The sequence below is a fragment of the Babylonia areolata genome, chromosome 21 (genome assembly GCF_041734735.1).
Source record: "Babylonia areolata isolate BAREFJ2019XMU chromosome 21, ASM4173473v1, whole genome shotgun sequence".
Lineage (NCBI taxonomy): Eukaryota > Metazoa > Mollusca > Gastropoda > Neogastropoda > Buccinidae > Babylonia > Babylonia areolata.
The window spans coordinates 4,997,247-5,022,430 of record NC_134896.1 but is presented as its reverse complement, the minus strand read 5'-3'; the positions used below and the strand labels follow the sequence as shown (position 1 = coordinate 5,022,430).

The following is a 25,184-nucleotide window of genomic DNA, read 5'->3' as shown; positions in this document are numbered from 1 at the left end:
TGTTTATCTTCTTCTTCTTCTTCTGCGTTCACTCGTATGCACACGAGTGGGCTTTTACGTGTATGACCGTTTTTACCCCGCCATGTAGGTAGCCATACTCCGTTTTCGGGGGTGTGCATGCTGGGTATGTTCTTGTTTCCATAACCCACCGAACGCTGACATGGATTACAGGATCTTTAACGTGCGTATTTGATCTTCTGCTTGCACATACACACGAAGGGGGATCAGGCACTAGCAGGTCTGCACATATGTTGACCTGGGATATCGTAAAAATCTCCACCCTTTATCCACCAGGCGCCATCACCGTGATTCGAACCCAGGACAGCAGATGAGGCAACTAACTGCTGTCTCAACTATCTGGGCTAGAATGTGATAATAGTGGAGAGTGTCTTGCACAGGTTTATTCCCATTCTCTCGGTCTAGAGGTCTTTAGGACAGCGGTGGTGGGATGGACCCCAAAGGCCAACTAGCCCCGAATGCTACAGGCCTGACCAGGACAGAAACACCATTGTAACACCAATTTTCCTCGTTGCTGTGTGCTGTATCAATCCTATTTCCGGCCGTCCATTGCCCTCCATGTGTGTGTTTCAGCCAGATAAACAGAACCGGTGTCTCGTGCTGACGGCAGAAAGCCAGGAAGCACGTGCAACCAATTTTTGCGCGTGGCTTTTGTTGCTGACGTTGCTCATGACGACACGAGGGTCAGTTAGTGTATGGCTGTGCATAATGCATCAACCGTGGCAGTCAATACAGGGGACTGAGGTAGCATGCACGTCATACTCGTATTTGGCTCAGCTGTCACGACGTTTCGTTGCAGTTTTCTTTTCTCGTGCAGCACGAGTCAGATCAAACTGATTAATTTGAATCAGTTGTCGCTCCTTAAAAAGCGTATGCTATTTTTTTTGTGGGAGGGTGGCAGCGTGGGAGGGAGGGGTCCCTGGGGGAGGGGGGAGGGCGGCGTTTAGAACTTGCTTTTGCCGAAAGTCTTTCCCCATCCCACAACCGCCAGAACTGAAGAATATAAAGTTTGTTAAGAGTTCAGCATCACAGCACACCCCCCACGACCAAACGTGTTTCAGGACAAGTGACAGTCACAGCGACACAGCTTGTCTCACACGCTGACGGTTTTTGTCATGCCCGAATCGAGGGGAACCCTGGGCAATATCCACACTCCCCACCCCCCCGACCCCCTCAAGACGAAAACAACGAGTAGTGTTCCTTCACATCAAGGCGTGGCCGTCCACTCCGTCTGTCACACAGAGGAGGGGAAGACGTGTGTATAAAGTCGAGAAACCCATTTTTGTGAGCGGTATTTACATGCACCATCCATCCATGAGACACGCTGGACTGGCGACAACTTCCTGAGGCAAGTAGGAAAGTCAGTGTTGGTTTCCCATTCACATGACCGTGGTTCGTTTTATTTTGCTGCCGTTCCTCTCCACTGCTTTGCATGAAAGGACAGGGCGATGTTTTCCCCCTCAAGACGGAATGAGCATTGTTCACAACAAGGCGTGGACATTCACTCCATCAGTCACACACAGGAGTACGTGGAAGGGAAGAAAGGTGGAGACACCCCCTTTCATTTGTAAAATGATTCGTTGTCCGCGTATTTGTTGCCGGTGGTGGTGGTGGTAGTAGTAGCAGTAATAGCAGGAGTAGTTGTAGTGGTGGTGATGGTTGTTGGTTTAAATAATCTTTAATTATTCAACAATACACATGATTGCAATGCAATGAATGACAAAAGAGCATCAACAAGCTTAAAGCTTATACTGTGATGGTTGTTGAAGTAGTAGCAGCAGCAATAGTAGTAGCAGTAGGTGAAATAGTAGCAGAAGTACTGGCAGTAGCAAATGAAGCAGAAGTGAAAGTAGTAGTTGTGATGGAAATTGTGTTGGTTATGTTTTTGCAACACTTATCTGGCCATGACCCTACGTCTTTCCCTTTGTCTTAATGGCTGAGGTGTTTTTGTTGTTGTTGGTTGTTTCTTGGTTTTTTTTGTTGTTTTTTTGTTTGTTTTTTGTTGTGGTTGTTTTGTTCTTTTTTCTTGCTTGTTTGTTTGTTTTGGCTTCAAATATAATTTATGCTTTCTACACACACACACACACACACACACACACACACACACACACACACACACACACACACACACACACAAAATCAATGAATAGTCTTGCAGAAATTTATATAAAATAATTATTTCTTATTGTACGAGGAGTGGGATGCTCTGGTAGATTTTCTTTTTTTATATGCATTTTTTAGTTGCTATCAACAGTTGTCTTTCTGGAACATCAAAATAAGTGTGGTGAGTTTCCCTCAGGATAAAGTGACAACAGATTACTTTGGTGCCAATATCTGTACATGTGCCGATAATGGTCAACTGGTTGACCCTGGGCATCATCCGGAATAATGAATATCTGTACTGTCAAAACCGTCAGGGGGAGGTGGGGGGGTCTGTATAATTGGTTTTGTATATATTCCGTTTTGGTGAACATCTACCTATCAGAGTGGATTTCTTCACAGAATTTTGCCAGATGACAACACTCAAGTTACTCAAGTTGCGATGAGTCGGTTTCAGTGCGCCAAGTGCGCGATGTACCATACACTGGACCTTGATTTCGCTCAGTTTGATTTAAGCGCGTTGGGTTACGCTGCTGGTCAGGCATCTGCTTGGCAGATGTGGTGTAGCGTATATGGATTTGTCCGAACGCAGTGACGTCTCCTTGAGCTACTGAAACTGAAACTGAAACTCAGTTTGATTTTCCAGTCAAACGTTGGAGAAAGGGTGCGAGCGGGAATGAACCCAGACACTAACTGTATTTGCAGATATAAGCGTCTTAACCATTCTGCCACCTTTCTCCTCACCTTCCCTCACATCAGACTAAACAGCATGCACTGTTGGGATCAGACTGGAGCTGTACAATCGGCGCAGTGTCTGTTGGTCTGCAGAGAAAAAAAACCATTCGATAAAGTGCACGATGAAAGAAAGTCTCGTCGTCTCTGCAAAACGAAGGAGACGGAGAGACAGCGGTGTTTCTTCACTTTCTGTTTTCGATTCAAGATGGGAGGAAATCCAATTGGGATCCGGCGAAAGTGGATGACCCCATCTGGGCAAGCTTTCCATTCATCTCCACCCCCCCCCCCTCCCCCTTACCCCCTCACCCTCCTTATTTTTTGGGTTTGCAATTTCTAAACCGTATATTTTGAAACAGGAATCAATTTTTCCCGTGAACCTTTTTTCACTCATACTGAGGAAGAATGAAAGTGATTGCAATCTTTCCTGTCTGTTTTTTCCCCCATGTTTTAATCAAATGTGAACGAGGACTGGGGAGAGCGGAATTACTGTCTTTTTCGAATCTCTCCTCTGAAATGAACGGTGGTGTTTTTTGTTGTGTGTGTGTGTGTGTGTGTGTGTGTGTGTGTGTGTGTGTGTTGTTTTTTGTTTTTTTCGTGTGTTTTTTTTTTCTCTTGTGTTTGTCATCTGATTTGAAGCTTGGCGTTTACAGTACATTTTTATGGACATCTCTGTTAGTTAAAAAAAACAAACACAGAAAATTGCGAAAACGAGACACCCCCCCTACACACACACACACACACACACACACACACACACACACACACACACACCTAAATCAATAAAACACACACACACACACACACACACACACACACACACACACACACACACAGAGAACATGTTGACGGATTACATTGCCTGTGCGGATATCTTGTGCAGTTGGAACCTATTTGTCTCTTCAGAAACTGTGGTATAAACGTTTCAGTTCAAGAAACAAAACAAAACACAGCGTTAGATATAATTATATACAAAGTCTTGAAAGAAATACACCTATACACTAATGAGTGATTCATTCATTCAGTCAGTCAGTCAGTCAATCAGTCATTCAGTCAATCATTGATCCATACACTTCCACTCCGCCTGCCCTCACCCCCAGACTATACCTCCGATAATACACGAGTGAGTTAATCATTGATTCATTCGTACATTCATTACTTCGTTCATTCATCCACCAACCATCCAGTTCAACCACCCTCACCCTTTAGGCTAAACCTCGTATGCACGAGTAAGTCATTCATTCATTCATTTATTCATCCATCCACCTTCAACCCACCCACCCCTACCCCTCAGAATAAACTTCTGTATACAGGAGTGAATGAGTTAGTGACAAAGAGTGACACCTGGTGGTGGTGGTTGTACTACATTTGTTGGTGGGGTTCGACTGAGTGAGTGATCAATTCATTCATTCATTCATTCATTCATTCATTTATCCTTCCACCCATCCATCCACCTCCAAACAACCCAGCCACCCCTACCCTAAAACTTTACCTCCGATTACACGAGTGAGTGAGTGACTAAGAGACCCTTGTAGTGATGGTTGTACTGCTGATGGTTGTATGGGGTTCGAGTGATTCATTCGTTCACCCATCCATCCATTCACCTTCAAGCAACTCAGCTACCATTATACCTCCGAAGACACGAGTGAGTGAGTGAGCGGATGACTAAGTGACCGTGAGGTGGTTGTACAACAGTTGTTGATGGGGTAGGGGGCTAAGTGCTCCGTGCATTATGGTGGCAGCTTGACGGCCCCTGTACCTCTCCAATGGGGGGCGTGAGGGAGGAGGAGAGGTGTGGGATGGGAGAAATGAAGGCGGGGGCCTAGGGGGTGGGGGATAGAGGTGGTGGGACTGTAACGTCCTGTGCCCCTTGCGTGTCGTAAACCCCAGCTCTGTCTTTGTCAGCCTGACACAAGACATTTGTACACACCTCCCCCCCCCCTCGCCAACCTCCAGCTCAGGAGACTTGTCCTCTGACCTCTGTTTTGTCAAGAGGGCTGTGTGGGGGAGGGCGGGGGGTAGGGGCGTGGGGGGGAGGGTTTAACCAGATTAGAGTGTGTCCTCTTAATTCTTAAAAAAGAAAAGAAAAAAGGTTGTTTACTCGTTTACTATGTGGTGGAATGGGCGATGGAATGTTGAAAAGCATGATTTGTTTTGTTTTGTATTGTTTTTGATAGGGGACATCTTGTTGATTTGGTTTTGTAACACACGGTTCATTTTTTCTTTCTTCTGTAAACCTGTTTTGCTCAAGTATGCAGTCAGCAGCATTGGCATTCGTTTTGTTTGTGGGTTTTTTTTTGTTTGTTGTTGTTGTTTTGTTTTTTTTGTTGTTTTTTTGGGGGGGTGTTAATAATTCAGCAGTCTGCTTGGTGAAATTATGCAATTCTGATTGTGAGTTTTATTGTTGGCATTTTTTTTCCTTGGGGGGAGGGGGAGGGACACATACAATGAATATAATAATGGTTCACATTCACACAACCGATCTTTGACCGTATACTGTCAAGAACTGCCAACCTGGAGGTAGATTACTTGAAAGTAAAAAGCAGATTTGTATACACGAAAGTCATGTGCACGGAAAGTAAGAAAAAACCAAAACAACAGTTAAACGTGAAGCCAAAACTGGTTTTAACACTTCTTCCCCTCAATAGAAAACGAAGATATGAAGAATTCTTTGTGTCTGTCTGTCTGTCTGTCTCTGTCTCTGTCTCTTCTTCTTCTTGATGGAAAACGAAGCTCTCTCTCTCTCTCTCTCTCTCTCTCACACACACACACACACACACACACACACACACACACACACACACACACACACTCTCTCTCTCTCTCTCTCTTCTTCTTCTTCTTTTTTATGGAAAACGAAGATCTCTCTCTCTCTCTCTCTCTCTCTCTCTCTCTCTCTCTCTCTCTCTCTTAACGACCGTAAACATATGGCAGATATTGCTCGATACATTTATCACAGTTTGAAATTTAGATCAACCAGTTAAGTGATTTAGCGTTTATTATCTGTTTATTTCCGTATCTCCTGGGCTGATGGCCATATGTTCCAAGATAAGTAAACGGAAAACCAGTTCGTCCATGTCCATATCCATTTTGTGAACGTCTCAGTGTGTGCGCGTATGTGTGTATCGGAGAGTGTGGAAGAACATTTTACATATGTTTTGGTGCTTTTGATTTCCTCTTTTCCCCCTCCCCTGATATGAGCAAGGCTTAAGTCAATAAACCATTTGTCTTATCTTCTCTCTCTCTCTCTCTCTCTCTCTCTCTCTCTCACTACACTCTTCTTCTTTATGGAAAACGAAGATCTCTCTCTCTCTCTCTCTCTCTCTCTCTCTCTCTCTCTCTCTCTCTCTCTTCTTCTTCTTCTTCTTCTTCTTCTTCTTCATGGAAAACGAAGATACCAGGAATATTTTTCTCTCTCTTTTTCCTTCTTCTTCTTCTCCATCATCTTAATAGAAAACGATCACGAATCTCTTTCTCTCTTCTTCTTCTTCTTCTTCTATATGCAAAACGAAGCTAGATACCAGGAATATTTCTTTCTCTTTCTATATATATATATATATACTCTTTCTCCACCCTGACCAGTAACACGTCGTGCGACGGTGGCGGACCTGACAATCGTTCATCCGCGCGCCAACAAACCAGTGGCTACGTTTATCTGGGTTTATTGGACCCCCTCTCAGTAGTGACCAAACAATCGATGGTCGCCATGGAGATAAGAGCGTCGGCAGCGCGGGCAGTCAGCTGAGTTTTCAATAACTGCCCAACATGCCATTACAACGGGGAAGCGAACGCATCAGCAACGGTATGTTTCGTCTCCGTGTTGTTGGAGGGGGAGGGGTGGGGGGTGTTTGTGTGTGTGTGTGTGTGTGTGTGTGGAGAGCGGGGAGAGGCAGGGGGGCAGTTGGGGGAGGTGTTTGTAGTTGTGTGTGTGTGTGTGTTTGTGGGTGTGTGTGGGGGTGGGGGGGGGGAATGGGTGTGTGTGGGGAGGTTGTGTGTGGGGGGGGGGATTGGGGGGTGATGGGTGTTTGTGTAGGGGGTGTGTGTGGGGATGATGGGGGTGGGGGGGAATGGGGGGGGGGAATGCGTGTGTGTGTCTTTGTGGGGGGAAGGGGATGGGTATTTGTGTCTGTGTGTGTGTGTGTGTGGGGGGGGGTGGTGAATGGGTGTGTTTGGGGGGGGGGGCGGGGGATGGGTAATTGTGTGTGTGCGTGTGAGTGTGTGTGTGTGTGTGTGTGTGTGTGTGACGTTGACTGTCACGAGGACAGTTGCAGCTCTGTCGGTTTAATGCGGTATATAGTGGTCGCATGCGTCGCTGATGGAGGTTGTAAGAGTATTTTTACAGCGTGTGTGAAACGAATGACAAACTGGGGTGTTTCTGAACACTCCCGACAGTCCTGCGATAAAGTGCACAGCCTGTTGACTCTTGACCACCTCGCTTTGTTGGATGCTACAAATGCTTCCTAATTTCCTGTATGGATGACAATGCATTGTTTTCGGTCCACAATAAAGGAATTTGGGATTGCTTGTGGTCCTTTAGGGGAGGGGGGAGAGTTAGGGGTTGTTTGCTTCCAGACTGGAGAGACAGACGGAGAGAGAATCAGGCAGATTGTTCGAGGCATCTGCCGCATTCGGAAAATGTGAACTAAAGTTATAAATTGTCAGCATGGAAAGAATACAGATGTGAGTGTTGCAGTTAAGTCAGCCTTTTTTTCTTAAAGAAATTCCAATGTCCCTCATATTAAAGACAGGCCTAAACATCCAGTCTTCGCTTATGATATACTTCAAGGCTTTCCGATTATACGGAGACATATTCCATACACCATTACAGATAGCACGACAACTAGAGAGTCCATCTGAAGACGAAAGCGTAAGGGACAGAAAGTGTATTGGACAGGACACAGACAGAGAAAGAGGGAGAGAGACAGAGAGACAGACGGAGAGAGCGTTGAACCATCAGCCAGACAGGCAGACAGAGACAGAGCATTGAACTATCAGATCTGGAGTTGTTCTTGCTGGCCCAAACAGGCTTCAAGTGGTCAGTGTTAGAGAGGAAGAGGAATGTTATCATCCAGATCGAGTCATCGTGGCCCCAATCTGAGCCACGGATTTGCCCCTCAGCCATGGATGTCTGGGCCGAGAGAGTGGGGACGTATCGTGGGCAAACCACTCTCCACAATGACCAAATTCTAGCCCAGATAGTCGGGACAGCACTTGCTGTTCTGATGGTCATAGTCGGATACACTATCATACACAGACGCGCCCGCCGAAACAGTATATCAGTGGATTCTGTGCTGGCTGTTGTTACCATTGACCTGGGGTCGTTGTGTTGTGTTTGTTCTGACTTTCTGAGTCTGTTGTTTGGGATCACGATTGGCAAAGTTCTGTTCTGTGAACTGCTGGCAACTGAAGGTGATGCATTTATATTGCACTGTGTTGTATTGTGTTGTGTTGTATTGAATTGTATTGTATATTGTGCTGTACAGGATGACTGAAGGTTAAACATACTGAGTCAAGTTTTGTTGAAGGAACTGCTGACTGAAAGAGAAACATTGGTGGTTCATACCTGTACCCTGAACGCCACCCTCCCTCCCTCTCTCCCCTCTCTCCTCTCTCTCTCTCCTTAAATAAGAAACGTATTTAAGTTCTGAGTTCTCTCTCTCTCTCTCTCTCTCTCTCTCTCTCCCATCCCCCTTTATCCGCCTCTCTCTCACTCCCTCCACCCCCACCCCACCGATTCTCTGTCTGTTTTTATGCTTCTCTTCATTTGCTTTTGCTGGGGAGCACAGTGGCTCCAGAGGCACACCCGTGCAGCCAGCCGACTGACGGCTTCACACTCTGCTCTTTCGGGGCCGCAGACAGGTGATCAGCTGATCGACCCACAAAAAGGTCGGAGACACATGCACTCAAATCAAAGAGCCAGGAAACCGATCGACAGGAAACTGTCAAGTGAAAAGGTCTGGAAGAAAAGTCGTGCACCACAGAGGGCGAAACGGTACATCACGATCATATTTCTGTTTGTGCTGCTGCTGTATTTTTCTTGTGGGGGGTTAGGGGTGTGGGGGGTGGCTGGTGGGGATCCGTCCGGATGGAATGTGTGTATGTGTGGGTGGGTGGGTGAGTGGAGTGGAGGGGGAGGGAGTTCCTAGAGAGAGAAAGAGAGAGAGGAGTGTGGGTGGGTGGCTGTGTGTGCGTGTGGGGGTGTGTGTGGAGGGGGGAAGTTCGTAGTGTGTGTGTATGTGTGTGCGCGCGCGCGCGCGTGTGTGTGTGTGTATGATCATCGTGCTCAATTCTGGGTCAGCGCATTGTGACCAAGAAAGACTCCGAGCAAACAACAGCCACGCTGTTCCCGTCTCTCGCTTCGGAAATCGCGCGCGCTCCAAGGCGGACGCGTACATCCACAGACGCACGCACGCACACACACACACACACACACACACACACACACACCACACACACACACACACACACACACACACACACACACACACGTATTTACAGCCAAGGCTGGCGAAATTTGTTCACGAATATTTCTTATCATGATATGCTCGTGTTTTATGTTTTATTGTGTCTTTTCAACCTTAAGGTTTTATGACAATAAAACATTCTATTCTTTTCATGCTAGTCTGTTCTATTCACACACACACACACACACACACACACACACACACACACACAGGTTACCCTCAAGCCAAATTTCCATGGCACGCTCGCGGAATCTCTCCTTCTGTGTGTGAGCACAGTAGAACTGACAGCCTTGACACATAAAAACGGGGGGTCTCCACAATTAATTAGTTGTGTCCATACCAACAAATCCCTCTCTAGCGCTGTGTGTGCGTGTGTGTGTGGTTGTGTGTGTGTGTGTGCTGGGGGCGGGGAAGGGGGTGTCGGGGGGAGGGGGGGGGGGGGGGGGGGCAGGGGTGTACTCTTGCCCGTCCATTGCTCCACACACCAACTTTTTCCCCCTCCCTCCCTGACCCCTTCACCTCGCTACCCCCCCACCCCCCTCCACCCGTTACATTCCCCTCTCCTACCCCACCCCCACCCCCTGCCAACCTATAAAGGTGTTTTACTTTACTGTCTCTCTCTGTTACCCCTTAGCTCGCTCTCTCTCTTTCTTTCTTTCTCTCCCCCTTTTCTATCTCCCCTGTTATCTCTCTGTGTGTCTCTCCCTTCTCGCTCTCCCCTATTACCTCTTAGTTATCTCTCTCTCTTTTCCTACCCCCTTCTCTGTCTCTCGCCTGTTACCCTTCTCTCTCTCTTCCGTGTTACCCCTTAGTTCTTTTTCACTATCTCTGCCTCTCTCTCCCCCACCCTCTCTCTCCTCTTCTACCCCTTAGTTCTCTCTCTGTCACTGTCTTTGTCTCTCTCTCTCTTCCCTGTTACCCCTTAGATCTTTCTCTGTCACTGTCTCTCTCTCCCCCACTCTCTCTCTCTCCCTCCCCTGTTACCCCTTCGTTCTGTCTGTCTGTCTCTCTCTCTTTCTCCCCCACCCTCTCTCTCTCCCCTATTACCCCTTAGTTCTCTCTCTCTCTCTCCCCTATTACCCCTTAGTTGTTTTTTTCTCTCTCTCCCCTATTACCCCTTAGTTCTCTCTCTCTCTGTCTCTCTCTCTCTCCCCACCCTCGCTCTCCCCTTCTACCCCTTAGTTCTCTCTGTCTCGCTCTCCCCCCCCCCACTCCCCCACTGTCTCTGTCTCCACTCCCCAGTACCCCCTTGTACCCAGCTCCCCTGGCATGCGGGGCTTCGTGTTTCCGTGTCACGGTGCGTGGCGATCCGGACGAGCTTGGCAGCGGATTATGGAGGTAAATTTTGGTGGTGTCAAAACTTTGCACGAGCTCTCCTCCGAGGGCTGATAACAGTTGACACGAGGGCGGTGCAAGTGGAGTCGAGGGCGAATGGCGCGGGGACTGGGGAGGATTGGGGGGCGGGGGGGAGGGGGGCGGCCGGGGGGGGGGGGAGGCACGGGGGGACGGCGGGGGCAGACCGCGCGGGAGAGAGGGAGGTACACAGGAACGGAATGGGGAAGCTTTCCAGTTTCTAGTATCTGTCTGTCGCCGCTCTCCCTGTCTGTGTCTGTCTCTGTCGCTCGCTCGCTCTCTCTCTTTCCCGATCTCTTTCTCTCCCTAATACTCTCTGTAGCTCTCTCTCTCTCTCTCTGTGAACTCAGAACTCAGAACTCATTTAATTGTCGTAAAACCATCATAGGAATTATGGACACTGTAAACTAAACACAACAAGCAAACAAAAAGTAAAAGCAATAAGTTGTGAGCACATGCAGGATATTCCATAAGACATAGTTATGGACTGCGAACTTTAAAGCATTCAGATATGTATTTTGCCAGTTCTGGTTGGAAATAATTGTGTGTGTGTGTGTGTGTGTGTGAAGACATGAAAGTGTAGCCTCTCTCTGTGTCTGTGTCTGTGTGTGTGCGAAGACATGAAAGTGTATAAAGGGAGTGCTTGGTAATGGGGTGAAAACCTCTCACCGCCCCCACCCAGCTCCTGCTCGTCTTTTCTTCACATTTTTTTTTTAAGTGGTAGTCGTGTCTTGGCTTCTATTCCCTGCCATCCCACCCATCCCATTTCTTGACTCCCCTTGCTCCTCGCTACAACTACCCTGTTCTCTCTTATCTTTTTTTTCTCTCTCCTCCCACTCATTCTCACACAGAGCACTTTACTTTCAACTGTCTGTGTCGCTGTGTGTGTGTGTGTGTGTGTGTGTGTGTGTGTTGTTTATGTGTGTGTGTGTGTGTGTTGTTTATGTGTGTGTGTGTGTGTGTGTGCGTGCGCGCGCGCGCTACACTTGAGATGCTGTCGCTGTGTGCAGTGACTGTGGGCGCGGGTTTCAAGTTTCAGTCCTGATCCCCCCTCACTCACTCACTGTACTGGGGGCTGGGAGCCCTGCCGACTGAGGACTGCCGCTGTTTAGGGCCTGTGTGCTACAAAGAGTAGAGAGTAGATGGAGAGGAAGCGAGACAGAGGGAGAGACAGAGAGAGAGAGTAGAGGGGGGGGGGGGGCAGAGAGGAAGAGAGAGATGGAGGGAGAGAGAGAGAGGAAACAGGGAGGAAGAGAGAGATGAGGTGACAAGGAATAAGAGAGAGAGAAGGGGGAGGGGAGAGAAGGGGAAATGGAGAGAGAGATAGAGGAAACAGGGAGGAAGAGAGAGATGAGGAAACAAGGGACAAGAGAGAGAGAGAGAGGCACAGAGACAAAACAGAGAGACAGACTAACAGACAGACAGAAGTGTAGAGAGAGAAAGGGAGAGAGAGAGACAGACAGAACAGAGAGAGGGGCCGAGCGAGACACCACTGACGAATGGCTCTCTCTCCCCCCCCCCCCTCTCTCTCTCTCTCTCTGTGCCTCCTCCCCCTTCCCTCCCACTCCCTTCTCTCTCCTCCCAGCGTGTCGCCCGACGCCTCGTTATAGGCCCTGACTGGCCCGCTCCGCTCTCCAAACACACTTTGTACTTCAGGGAGAAGGGGAGGAGAGAGAGAGGGAGAGGGGGGCCCACAGATCTGTTGATGAGGTCCGGTGCTGTCGTGCTAGTGCTAGTGGTGCTGTTCTTGTCTTCTGTTCGCCAGTGTTCATTCAGTTGGCGTGTCTGTTGTGCTTGTCCATTTACCTCTGCTCGCCCTCAACACAGTGCCAGCTACTGCCAGGTGGAGTGGAGTGGAGTGGAGTGGCTGCGAGAGGGGGTCGAGAGAGAGAGAGAGAGCTGAGAGTTTGTCACTCTGGGGTTTATGTAAGCAGGAGGTGGGGGTGTGGGGCTGACACGAGTCCCGGGTCCATACCCTCTCCCCGTCCCGGTTAAACCCTGTCACTCATTAGCAGTAGATTTAGCTGTTCGTGCTGACTTGTCATGTTCACCCCCCCCCCCCCCCCACCACATTCCCCTTCCTGTCTCTCTCTCTACCCCACTCTCTCTCTCTACCCCCCTCTCTCTCTACCCCCCACCTCTCTCTCTCTCTCTCTTTCTCTCTCTCTCTCTGTGTGCCGTCTTTGACAGGAGAGATTTACTTTCTGTCTGACAGGCCACTGAATGACGACAAGCAAGAGGCAGAGAGCGGGGTGTTAAAATATCAGCGGACACCGAGAGAGCAGCAGCACCACCACCACACCCCAATGCCGTGTCCGGACCTCCCCTGACGTGACGTGACGCTCTCACCTCCACCAAGTGGCGCTGGACAGCGGCGGCACAGTGTTGTGGTGAGAACGTCGTCGTGCTGCTTGGTGGCTGGTGGAGGTTGGAGCTCTGTCTCTCTCTTTCTCCCCTGGCGGAGCAAGGAATGGCGTGGAAGCGACGGCACCCCCGACACACCATGGACAACGTCTGGTACTTCGCCGCCTCCTGCGTCTTCATCTTCCTCTTCGGCAACCTCATCATGCTGCAGAGCTACCACGGCTTCGTCGACAACGGCAACGCCTCCTCCTCCGCCCACCGAACGGGCGGCGTGCAGCGAAAAGCATCAGGCTCCAGGCCGGGGGCTGAGGACGGTGTGCTGCAGCAGGAGGGTGACCACGACGTGTACAGCATCAAGCAGCTGTCCAGAGAACTGCTGGCCAACAGGAAGCTCTTCAGGCAGCCACAGCATCACGGCCACGGCCAGTACTTCGTCATGGAGAGCCGACTCCGGAAGCTCTTGGAAACTACGGCGGAGTCTGTGTACTCGGGAGGCAGCAACGCTTCCAACAAATCGGCGTTCTCTCGGTTCCTGGACTTCACCTCATCCGCCTCGGGAGGTGGGGGAGCTGTGATGTTGGACTGCGCGGACATCGAGGCCATCTCTGACCGGGAGTACGTGGCCTCGGGCTGGACCAAGGCGGTGTTCCGTGGATTTTACCGGCAGCGGCAGGTGGCGCTGAAGACGGTGGATATCGGCGGGCAGGACGTGACGGCCTGCATGGACGGGGGCCGCTCCCTGCACCACTGCTACCACAAGGCGGCCCGCAAGATCGTCAAGGAGATTGTCCTGCTGCAGGCTCTGGCCCACGACAACGTCGTTCAGGTCAGTGAGGTTTAAAAGAAAAATCGTTTTATTTATTCATTTATTTATTTAAAATCAATTTATTGACTGGGTGATGATTGAAAGAAATCTAAGTTGGTTGTTGTGGTGGTGCTGGTGGTGTGTGGTTTTCATGATGATGATGATGATGTGTGTGTGTGTATCTGTGTGTGTGTGTGTGTGTGTGTGTGTGTGTGTGTATCTGTGTTTGTGTGTGTGTATGTGTGTGTGAGTGAGTGAGTGTGTGTGTGTGTGCGTGTGCGTGTGTGGTGAATGGGTGGGAGGAGGGCGTCATTGCTTGCGTGATTGACAATGATGATGAATTATTGTGTGGAAGGAGTTATGCGTGTGTAATGGTAATATTGATGGGGAGGGGTTGTAGTAATGTATCCCATCTCTCTCTCTCTCTCTCTCTCTCTCTCTCTCTCTCTCTCTCTCTCTCTCTCTCTCGTCTTTCGTTTTAACCGAACGTTTCTTTAACAAAACACAAAACGTGTAAAATTCATATTTGTTAGATGTGTGAGCAGGCTTGTAGCTTTATTTGAACATGATTTATGTGTTGCATAAGTTTGATTCAAGATTCATTTCTCGCGGACTGTGTAGTTTAACGCTTCAAGGAAATATCACCTAACAGTTTGGCTTGAGTTCTGGCTTGATTTAATCGTGATTGTGATTTTTTTTTTATCTCATTAATCGCTGCAGTGTTTGACCACTTCCCAAATCTGAATCACTTCTCAAATGTCATACATACAAAGTTTATTCGAACGTGATTCCCCACCCACTCGACTTACTCAATACAAAGAAAAATACGGCGTGGATTTTACACAAATCAGTTCAGGTCGATATTTGAAGGAGGCATCACTGCGTTCGGACAAATCCATACACCACATCCGCTAATCAGATGCCTGACCAGCAGCGTAACTCATCGCGCTTAGGCCTTTAGGGAAGAAAATATCTTGAAACCAAATAATTTATGAATGCTCAGTTCAAAATAAGATATATACATATATATCTTGAACAGTTGTGAAAGGTATTTCGACTATCACTCACGGACCGAGCCACATTTTATTGATGATGTGAAATTGATCACCATATATCATTATATGTAATATGTACAAGCTGTTGTTCAGCAAGCTGGGTTTTTTTTGTTTTGTTTTTTTTTTTTCTTTCTTTTCTTTTTTCTTTTATAATTCTTCTTCGCAAAGTAAACATATTACAAGTTTTCAAATACGTTTCTCCGATTTGTTTGTCGAAGATCGATAGTGTAAAGCCTTTGATGACCACCCCATTGCCCTAAAAGCCTTCTTGGCCGAAAGAGTGGGAAATAACTGAGGCGTCTCTCTCCACTGTACAAATTCTGGCCCGGATAGTCGGGACAACCATTGCTTCCTTTGCTGTTCTGATAGTCAGGTCATTAATTCGGTCACGACGAAGTGTACAAACTTTACTAAGACTGTTATGTGTTTGAGGGTGAGAGTGTCGGCCACCCCGTGATGTTTTGGAGAGGGGATGATGGAGTGTGACAGGAAAGAGGCTACAGTGCCGCGTCCACCACACCCCACCCCACCCCACCCCCATGTCCCAAGGTCTGTAGGGATTAATCCTCTTTGTCAGAGGAGGACAGGCCGACACTAACCCGATATGGATGTCTGGAGGGTTGTGTGAGCTGTACAGGGTGGACTGGTCAAACAAAGAACAGGAAAACCCGGACCAGTCCATGGTAAAGCCCAATGGAGGCCACGGGCATCTCAAGTGGATTAGTTGGTTTTGTTGACCTCTTTGAGTATATTTTCCTTAGAAGTATAGTTTAGAATCTTGATATTTTACACACACACACACACACACACACACACACACACACACACACACACACACACACACACACACACACACACACGCTCACAGATGTTTGTGTTTCGGTCATGGGCATACATGCCTATTGGGAAAGGAGAGAGAGAGAGAGAGAGAGAGAGAGAGAGAGAGAACGAACTTGTGCTGTGTTCAAGCAGGAGAGATGTGGAGAAGAGTGTTGCGAAAGTAGACCTGTATACTCCCAGTGGAAACTCGATGCTGTCGATGCAGGGCAGGAACTGCTGTTGTGGGTGTCCAACTGGCGATCTGATTTACATTGAAATAGACAACTCCCTCTCCGTAGACTGCTAGCTTGTGCATGGAATGTGACTGAATAGTGTATGATAATCAATCGTGTCCGACTTCGACCGGTGGAGGCAACTGCTGTTCCGATTATCTGGGCTAGAATTTGATTTTTTGTGGAGAGTGTCTTGCCCAAGTTGACATCCCCACTCTCTGGGCCCATGGGGTTTTAGGACAGCCGGCGTCGGGATGGTCCCCAAAGGCCATCATGCCAGCCCCCAAGGCTTCAGCACTTAGAGCCATCAGTGTTGTCTTCTCGTTTGAGAGTCAAAGTCCTTCACAGAATACTAAGCTGTAAATGAATTCCCGCCGCAGTGGAGAGAATGAGACAGACCAAAGTTCACACGTCTTGGAAACGACAAAACTTGCAGGGGTAGTCAGGAAGATGGGGGGAGGGGGGGGGGTGAGGTTGGAGGGGAGACGGGGAAGGGGAGTGGAGGAGGGGGTGGTGACCTCCACACAAAGGTCAGCTCCCGACCTGTCGGACACTTCAGTGTGACACATGGCGGGCTGTCAGGAGGGACAGATGTGTGCTGCTCGTGCTGCCACGCTTCACCCCCACCCCCCTGCCCCGGCCAGAACACGTTGACTCTGTCTGTCTGTCTGTCTGTCCGTTTGTCTGTCTGTCTCTCTCTGCTTGTCTTTCTACCTCTATCTGTGTGTGTGTGTGTGTGTTTCTGTCTGTCTCTTTATCACACAATCTGACTCCCTCTGTCTGTCTGTCTGTCTGTCTCTCTCTCTCTCTCTCTCTCTAACTTCATCAACTGTGTTGTGTCCATATTACCGTTTTAAGCAAGACTGAAAGGTGACAGTAATCATACCATGCACTGTATAAGGGAACAGTGGCAGTGCAAGAGACATCCCTGCCCCTGTCAGAGCACCAACACTCACCTGATGACCGTTTATAATTGGGGTTTTGTGAGGATCTTTTGGGGTTTTTTGTTTTTGTTTTTATACAGGACGCTCAAGACAGCACACGCAGACACACAAACACGCACTCATAAATGCAGGAACGCACACGCGGACGCGCTAACATACAGAGGGGGGTGGTGGTGGAAGGACGGGAGTTAGGTGAAGACAATTCACAGAAGAAGCAGATGTTCTGAGAACCGTCAGCGTGAAGTTCGCTGACAGATTTCCTGCTTCGAGCGTGTCGAGTTTCAGGGCGACTATTTTTAAACCACGACCATCTGGCAAAGTGAGCAGTCGAGGTAAATTTATTTCCGCTCCATGCAACACAACAAAATATTGCAGAAACGAAAACTTAGAGGTGCGTTGGTGTTAAACGAATTATCAATAAATCAGCAAGACGTTAAGAATACCCCCCCCCCCCTCTTCCATCCGTTTAGTTACTGCTTTTGTTTACTTTCGCTTTGTTTGCTGATGTACGAATGCAAGTTCGTTTAAACGAATGCAAGTTCAAGTCGCAGCATAGTCCACCCCCACCCCCCAACCCCGTATGATACTTCGCCCCACTCCACCACCACACCCACCACCATCACATACCCTACAAGAATAAGAAAGAAAAAAATCATCCTGGCGACGCAAGCCGCCGACAGATCTATGACACGTGTGTAAGCGGCCGCATGATCAGATTTGGGGGGTATCAGGTTTGACACGGCTTCAACCTCCCCACCTCACAAATCAACCTTGAGCACCTGAGCGTGAAACACGCACTTGGGGAGGAGGGGGGGAGGGGGGGTGAAAGGAGGGGGGGGGCGGAAGGAATAATATACTTATGGAAAGAGAGGAGGAGGGGTTGGGGTAGTAAGCGCTGGTTGGAGGGAGGGACAAACGTAGAGAGAGAGGAGGAGGGGGGGGGGTAGTAAGCGCTGGTTGGAGGGAGGGACAAACGTAGAGAGAGAGGAGGAGGGGGGGGGTAGTAAGCGCTGGTTGGAGGGAGGGACAAACGTAGAGAGAGAGGAGGAGGGGGGGGGGGTAGTAAGCGCTGGTTGGAGGGAGGGACAAACGTAGAGAGAGAGGAGGAGGGGGGGGGGGTAGTAAGCGCTGGTTGGAGGGAGGGACAAACGTAGAGAGAGAGGAGGAGGGGGGGGGGGTAGTAAGCGCTGGTTGGAGGGAGGGACAAACGTAGAGAGAGAGGAGGAGGGGGGGGGGGGGTAGTAAGCGCTGGTTGGAGGGAGGGACAAACGTAGAGAGAGAGGGAAGGGGGGGGGAGGTAGGATATATATAATATATATGTATATACTGATGTGAAGAAAGGATGGGTGGGGTTGGTAGAAGCGGGGGGGGGGGGGGGCCTGGGGGGGGGGGGAAGAGAGAGAGAGAGAGAGAGAGAGAGAGAGAGAATACATACGGAAAGACAGAATAGAAGGCAGGGTGGGATGTTGTGGTAAAAGCGGTTACGAGGCTTACAACATGATAGGAAGGCTCTTTTTTTTGTTGGGGGAGGGGGGGCGAGGGGGGTGGGGGGTTAGTACGGCGAGGCAGGCACCAAACAGAAAGAGAGGGGTGTAGACAGTGAGGGTAGGGTGGAGGTTGAGAAAGACGGCGCTTGCAGTCGGCGGGGCGTGAAAGGTGTTGGTGCAGGGGTCGGTGGCTCGGAACTAATTCTTCCTTCCGACTCTGTAGCGTCGTCCTCTCCTCGCCTCGCCCTGTTCTGGTTGTCGTTTAGCTGATGATGTTGAAGGTGTCGAAATAAGGCGGAACTGTTATGTTAGGGAGTCCGTGGATGCATGCTTGTGGGAGGTTTGCGTTGGTGTTTGTGTTTGTGTTTTGTTTTTTCTTTTTCTTTCTCTTTTTTGGGGGGGCGTGGGGGTGGGGTGTGTGTGTGTGTGTGTGTGTGTGTGTGTGAGGGTGGTGGTGGCGTCGCAGCTTCCCACTTGTAAAGCGTTCGGCGTCGAGGGGGTGGATGGGGGTGGGGTAGTTTGGAGATCGCACACAGGAGAGAGAGAGATTCTGGGCCAGTTTCAGTATCAGTTTCTCAAGGAGGTGTCATTCCGTTCTGATGAATCCATATATATATATATACGTTACACGACATCTGCTGGGCAGATGCTTGACCAGCAGCCACAACCCAACACGCTTCAGTGTCAGGCCTTGAGTGCATGCATATTTGTGTATCGACCAGAGGTTTGTTTCCTTTTTTTCACCCCTTTATGCTCGCCTTTGCGTTATAGGGTTGAGTTCTGAGCGACGATGAATGAATGAATGAATAGTCTTTCCGTGACATTATTAGATTTCGCTGAAGACCTGTCATCATACTGCGTACGATTATTTTTCTTTCTTTCCTTTTTAAATTAAAACACACACACACACACACACACACACACACACACACACACACACACACACACACACACACACACACACACACACACACACACACACACACACACACACACAAATGTGAAACTAATCCCCACCTTCAGCGTGTCAAGTCTCCAATGAACCGTGAGGTACGTCATTAATGAGGTGACATCGGTGAATCCTATTGTTCGCCACACCCCCAGCCCCCTCCCTATCCACCCCACTCCACTTCAGCCCCCAACCCCAAACCTTCCAAAGTATACCCCTCCCAACCCCTTCCCCCATCGCACCCGCCCCCCACTCCCCCCAATGCCCCCCGCCTCCCCCCCCCCCCCCCCCCCCCCCCACACACACACATACACAATCGCCATGGAAGGAGGGCCAAAAAAAGAAAGCAGACAAAAGAAAAAAAACAAAAAAAACCCCCGCCCCCCAAAAAAACCCCACAGTGACCAGCAGTAGTGCGAGGCGAGGCTGGTGACACGGGTGTCTGGTGTCAGGCCGACGCTGTGCTCACATTCCTCACTGTCTCCGCTCTGTCCGCCGGCTGCTTGTGTTGGGTCACTGACCTGGGCCAGACACTGTTTTATGTTGTCCCACAGTCTTGTCTCTGACCCTCCTCTGCTCCACCTTTGACCCCCATCCGACGTCTCCTTCTCTTCCTCTTTCTCCTCTTCCCTCCCCTCCTTCTCCTCATCCTCCTCTTCCCCTTCCTCTTTCTCCTCTGCCCTACCCCTCAACTTCCTCTTTCTCCTCTTCCCTCCCCTCCTTCTCCTTATCCTCCTCTTCCTCTTTCTCCTCTTCCCTCCCCTCCTTCTCCTCATCCTCCTCTTCCTCTTTCTCCTCTGCCCTACCCCTCTGCTTCCTCCTTCTCCTCTTGCTCCTTCTCCTCCTCCATCTCTTCCTCCTCCTCTAACTACGCCTCCTTCTCCTCCTCCTACTACTGTTCCTCCTTCTCCTCCTCTGACTCCTCCTCCTCCTTCTCCTCCTCCTCCTACTACTATTCCTCCTTCTCCTCCTCTAACTCCTTCTCCTCCTTCTCTTACTCCTCCTCCTCCTATTACTACTACTATTCCTCCTTCTCCTCCTCTTCATACTACTACTACTACTACTCCTTGTCCTCCTCCCCCTCCTCTTTCTCCTCCTTCTCCTTCTTCTCCTCCTTTTCCTACTACTACTATTCCTCCTTCCCCTCTTTCTCCTCCTCCTTCTCCTCTTTCTCCTCCTTCTCCTTCTCCTTTTCCTACTACTGCTATTCCTCCTCCTCCTTCTCTTCTCCCACTACTACTATTCCTCCATTTTAGTCTTCATCTTTCCCCTGTTCATCCTTCTCTTTTCTTCTTATTCGTCATCACCATCATCTTGTTGTCGATGTTGTTGATCTTCCACAGTCTTCTTTCTTCTTTTTTCTTTCTTTCTTCCTCCCTTCCTTCATTTTTTCTTTCTTTCTAATACTTTACATTCTCTTCTTCCTCATCCAGCATCTCCTCATGGGTACCAGATTTTCTTTTTCGTGTTCCAATTTAGGTGTTTATTATTATATGATCTGGAAGTGAATGGTTAAGCAGAATGGTTGATGTCTTCAGCATTGCCCACCATTTGTTTATTAAAAAAAAAAATTATTTAGAGTTGTTGGGACAGGTCTAGCCGAGTAGCAATGAGTTCCCAGAAGGTTGAAGACGGAAGTTTCCATGGGTTCTTTGGTTGGTCCAGTGTCACAGGTTGCTCGCTGCGCCGTGTGCTGTGGCTTGTATGTCCTGTTCCTGTTTGTTGAGGTTTGCTTTGACAATAAAATAGATGAATTATAAAAAAAAAAAATTAAAAAAAAATTAAAGCGGGTTGGGGTGTGTTTAGCTCGTAATGGCCTCAGCGGTCGGCTGGGCGGAAAAGCCACAAACGATAACCACATAAACCTCACAGGCTTCCTGTTGCAGGCTGCTCCGCCCACGTCACTCCCTTCGTTCTCACTCTCTCTTTGTCTGTACCGGTGTGTGTGTGCGTGTGTGTGTGTGTGTTTGTGTGTATGTGTGCGCGCGTCTGTGTGTGTGTATCTGTATGTGTGTGTGTGTGTGTATGCACGTGTCTGTGTCTGTTTGTGTGTGTGTGTGTGTGTTTGCGCGTGTCTGCGTGTGTGTGTGTGGGTGTGTGTGTGTGCGCGCGCACACACACACACACACACACACACACACACACATGCACGTATGTACACGCTCACGGACGTGCGCGCGAGCGAGGCACCACGTAATCGCACAGGCCCACATGCAATCTGCATTTTCTTTTCTTTTTTTTTCTTTCTTTTTTCCCTTCTCTCTCTCTCTCTCTCTCTCTGTTCCCTCCTCAAGAAAGACAGACAAGATTTGGAGCTCTGGGTAAGTTAGGGAGGGGTGGGGGTAGGAGTTGGTGGGGTTGGGGGTGGAGTAAGGGGGGGGGAGGGAAGAGGGAAGAGTGAAGCGGGGTGTGATTGCACATGGTTTTAAATCGGGTACCTGCCTACATTGCGTGGAAGAAGGAGCTAGGGTAGCAGGGGGTCGGGGGGGGGGAGGGGAGGGGGTGGAGGTAGGCGGGAGCAGAAGACGGCAGGATGCCATAAATCAGGAGGCCTTGGGACAAGCTGGCACTAACCCGTCACGACTGGAGGAGGTCCCTCCTCGACTAAGAAGCTACCTTGACCCCCCCCCCTCCTCTCCCCACCCTCCCCTTCCCTCCCCTTCGGGTTCCTCGGGAATTTATTAGGCCACAGATAAGGCGGGGGCGATAAAATGATAAATGCTGCCTGACAGTTTGTTTGCTGGCTACCGGCTGGGTATGTGGGAGGAGGGTCGGATGGGGAGAGGGGTGGGGCGTGGGGGGCCGGGGGGGGGGGAGATCGGTGGGGGTTGTACGTGGTGTGGGTGTCCTTTTTTTTCTTCTTTTTTTTTTTTTTTTTAGTGTGTGTGTGTGTGTTTCAGTTTCAAGATTCTCCGGGTTTAAGTTTTAAGAAGGGGAAGAATTCATACATGTGTGTGTGTGTGTGTGTGTGTGTGTGTGTGTGTGTGTGTGTGTGTCACTGTGTGTATGTGTATGTCACTGTGTGTGTGTGTGTGTGCGCGCGCGCGCGCGGAGAAACGAAGAAAAAGAATGAAACAAAGCGTAAGTATATATGTTTGTCCGTCCGTTTGAAGTTGTTGTTTTTTTTAAGAGAACACGTGTCTTGTCGTTACCATGCTGTCCGGGGGGAAATGTCAGGTACTTGCACAGGTGTTTTTTGTGGGGTTTTTTTTTCTTCTTCTTCTTTTCTTTTCTTTAGCGTTGTTGAAATACTTCGCTCGCTAGGCATACCGATTGAAGCGGTCCTTACATGATCAGCCCATGCATTAAAGATCAGCCGCATGTTTGTTTTGTAACATTTTGGATTTGCGAGTTTATCTTTTGATACATGTTTCCGGTCGGTTTGGAGCTGTGGGCGGAAAGTTTCTTTTATTTTTTATTTAATTTTAGTTTAGTTTATTTTGAGGGAAATGTACTTGTTTTATTCATGGAAAGTCTGACCCAAGTAATTCTGCCACTGCGTGTCTCTAATGCAGGAAATCATGTGAGAGGTACGCAGAGCATTAAACACACATCAGAAATAACAAACATATAGTTGGTATGGCCTAACAGTCCTGGTACCGTTGCTGAGGATATGAGTGAGTCATGTGTTAGAACACAGACTGTATAGTATATAATGTTTTACGCTGACACCATGAACGCGAACATTAAGATTGCATGGAGGTGCGTATATTATAGATATGGTTGGGTGGAAGAGTTGAACTGGGTTGGGTGTATATGTGTTGTGGGGGTGGGGTGGGGGGATAAATTATGTATACAGCAGAAAAGGGTGTTTTATTCATCTGTTTATCCATTGTTTTTCTAGTTGAAAAAATGCTGGATTTATTTATTATTCATTCATCGATTTATCGATTCATTTATATATATATATTCATTCATTCAGTCAGTCATTTAATCATTTATCTATCTGTCTATCTACAGTATCATTTATGTTCCATATATACTCAGTTCATTTACAGTATAATTCACTAGATTCGCGTTTCTCAACCCCTCACCCGCGCTCTGTCTGTCGGCTGATTCGCTGAACTAAGATTTTACTTTTTAGCCAGAAAAAAAATATATATCACAATCTCCAAGCCAGTCATTTCCTTCAGTTTGACGGGGCAAAGGTTAGGCCATTGTACAGCCCTTCCACATTGAGGTACGTCGCTTCGTTCCAACTACGACGACGTTCCCGTGCAGGCCTGGCTCCAATTGAGGACTGAGCGTTATATTACGTGGTCACCAAATGAGAGAGGAATGGCTGTGCTATGCCGGGCATGCAGACAGAGGGACAGTGTTGAGAGAGAGAGAGAGAGAGAGAGAGAAACTGACCAGCGGTGTGTGTGTGTGTGTGTGTGTGTGTGTGTGTGTGTGTGTGTGCTGCGGGTCAACATGGGGCAGTTTGCACGTGCAACTTGGACCAACACGCGATCGCATTCCTCGGATGCTTGGAACACCTTGACGCTTTGCTGTTTTCTTTCTTTATCGCCTCAGCCCCGCCCACCCCCTCCACCCCCCAGCCTCCTCTCCCGTCTGTCCCGCTGACCGCCTGGTCCCCCTCCTACCCCTCTTCTGCCAATCCTTGCACACCCTGTTACCTGACAGTACCGTTTGCCCCAGCCCCCCCCCCCCCCCCCACCCACCCCATCGGTATTGAAAGCAGGACAATAACCCCTACACCATCTTGATATTTATGTGTTAAAAAGACTTTCCATGAAACAATCCCTTATGTTCTTAAGTCCCTACGACACGAGTTACACACACACAAAAATGAATTGATTAGTGTCATATGCTGATACAGAATTCAGACAAATCTTGGTAGCACATCATTTACTGGCATCAACTGACTAGGAATATTATCGTTTCTTGTATATTGTATTCTTGAAAAATGTTATCAAATAATGTTAGATTTGACACGATGGTCAAGGAGATGGAATTTGTCTCTCAAAACTGCAAAACTTCTTCATAGTGGAATACTTAAGTTCGCATACCTTTCATAAATTTCTGGTCAAGTGCGCGTATTTATGATTTTGTTAAAGTTTTTTGCGTCTTGCATCTGGGATGCTCAAAAGATCGATAGGTTTCAGTTTTGCAGTACGATTTGTAATGTGTGTGAGTGCGTGTGTGTATGTGTGTGCGCGCGCGCGCGAGCCAGCGTGTATTAGTGTGTGACTGTGTACGTACGTGCGTGCGTGTCTGTGTGCGTGCGTCCGTTTCCGTGTGTTTTGTACCTTCATAATCACGGGTCAGTTTGTTTTTTTTATGCTGCAAACAGCTCTCTCAACGGACTCCGATTACGATTTGTTCCTGCAAAAAAGCGACGGTTTTGATGTAATGTGGCGCGACATGGTGTTTGCACTTAGACCCGCTGATGTGACGGGACCGACTTGTGGGTAGACAGGTTGTGTGTGTGTGTGCGTGTGTGTGTGTGTGTGTGTGTGTGTGTGCGTGTGTGTGTGTGTGCGTGCGTGCGTGTGTGTGTGTGTGTGTGTGTGTGTTTGGTCGTGGAGTGGAGTGGAGGGGAGGGGTCGGACCGGTTGACAAGCAAACGTTTGCTTTCCTGACATTTCTTTTCTCATGTTCTGTGCCGCACGTTGAGCTTGTTAGCAAAGCATGGGGACATTCCGCGCATAGTTCACGTTCTGTGTGTGTGTGTGTGTGTGTGTGTGTGTGTGTGTGTGTGTGTGTGTCTGTTTGTATGTATACATATATGTATGTGTGTATATATATATATATATATATATATATATTTATATATATATACATATATGGGTGTGTCTGTGTGTGTACGTGCGTGCACTTGCGCATGCGCGTGATTGTGTATGCGTATATGTTTGCAT

General features: G+C 48.6%; 1 protein-coding gene across 2 annotated transcripts in view; it reads left to right on the top strand.

Annotated features, from left to right (window-relative positions):
- Nucleotides 1-25,184, top strand: part of LOC143296151 (extracellular tyrosine-protein kinase PKDCC-like) — a 110,252-nt gene that overhangs the window by 33,090 nt on the left and 51,978 nt on the right. The window contains exons 1-2 of one of the 2 annotated variants that reach the window (XM_076607954.1): nt 6,502-6,652; nt 12,883-13,857. In XM_076607954.1, coding sequence (XP_076464069.1) covers nt 13,138-13,857 — 720 coding nt within the window. In that variant the 5' untranslated portion in view covers nt 6,502-6,652; nt 12,883-13,137. Of the gene's footprint in view, nt 1-6,501; nt 6,653-12,882; nt 13,858-25,184 lie in introns of those variants that run through there. The other variant, XM_076607953.1, reaches the window with a different exon arrangement.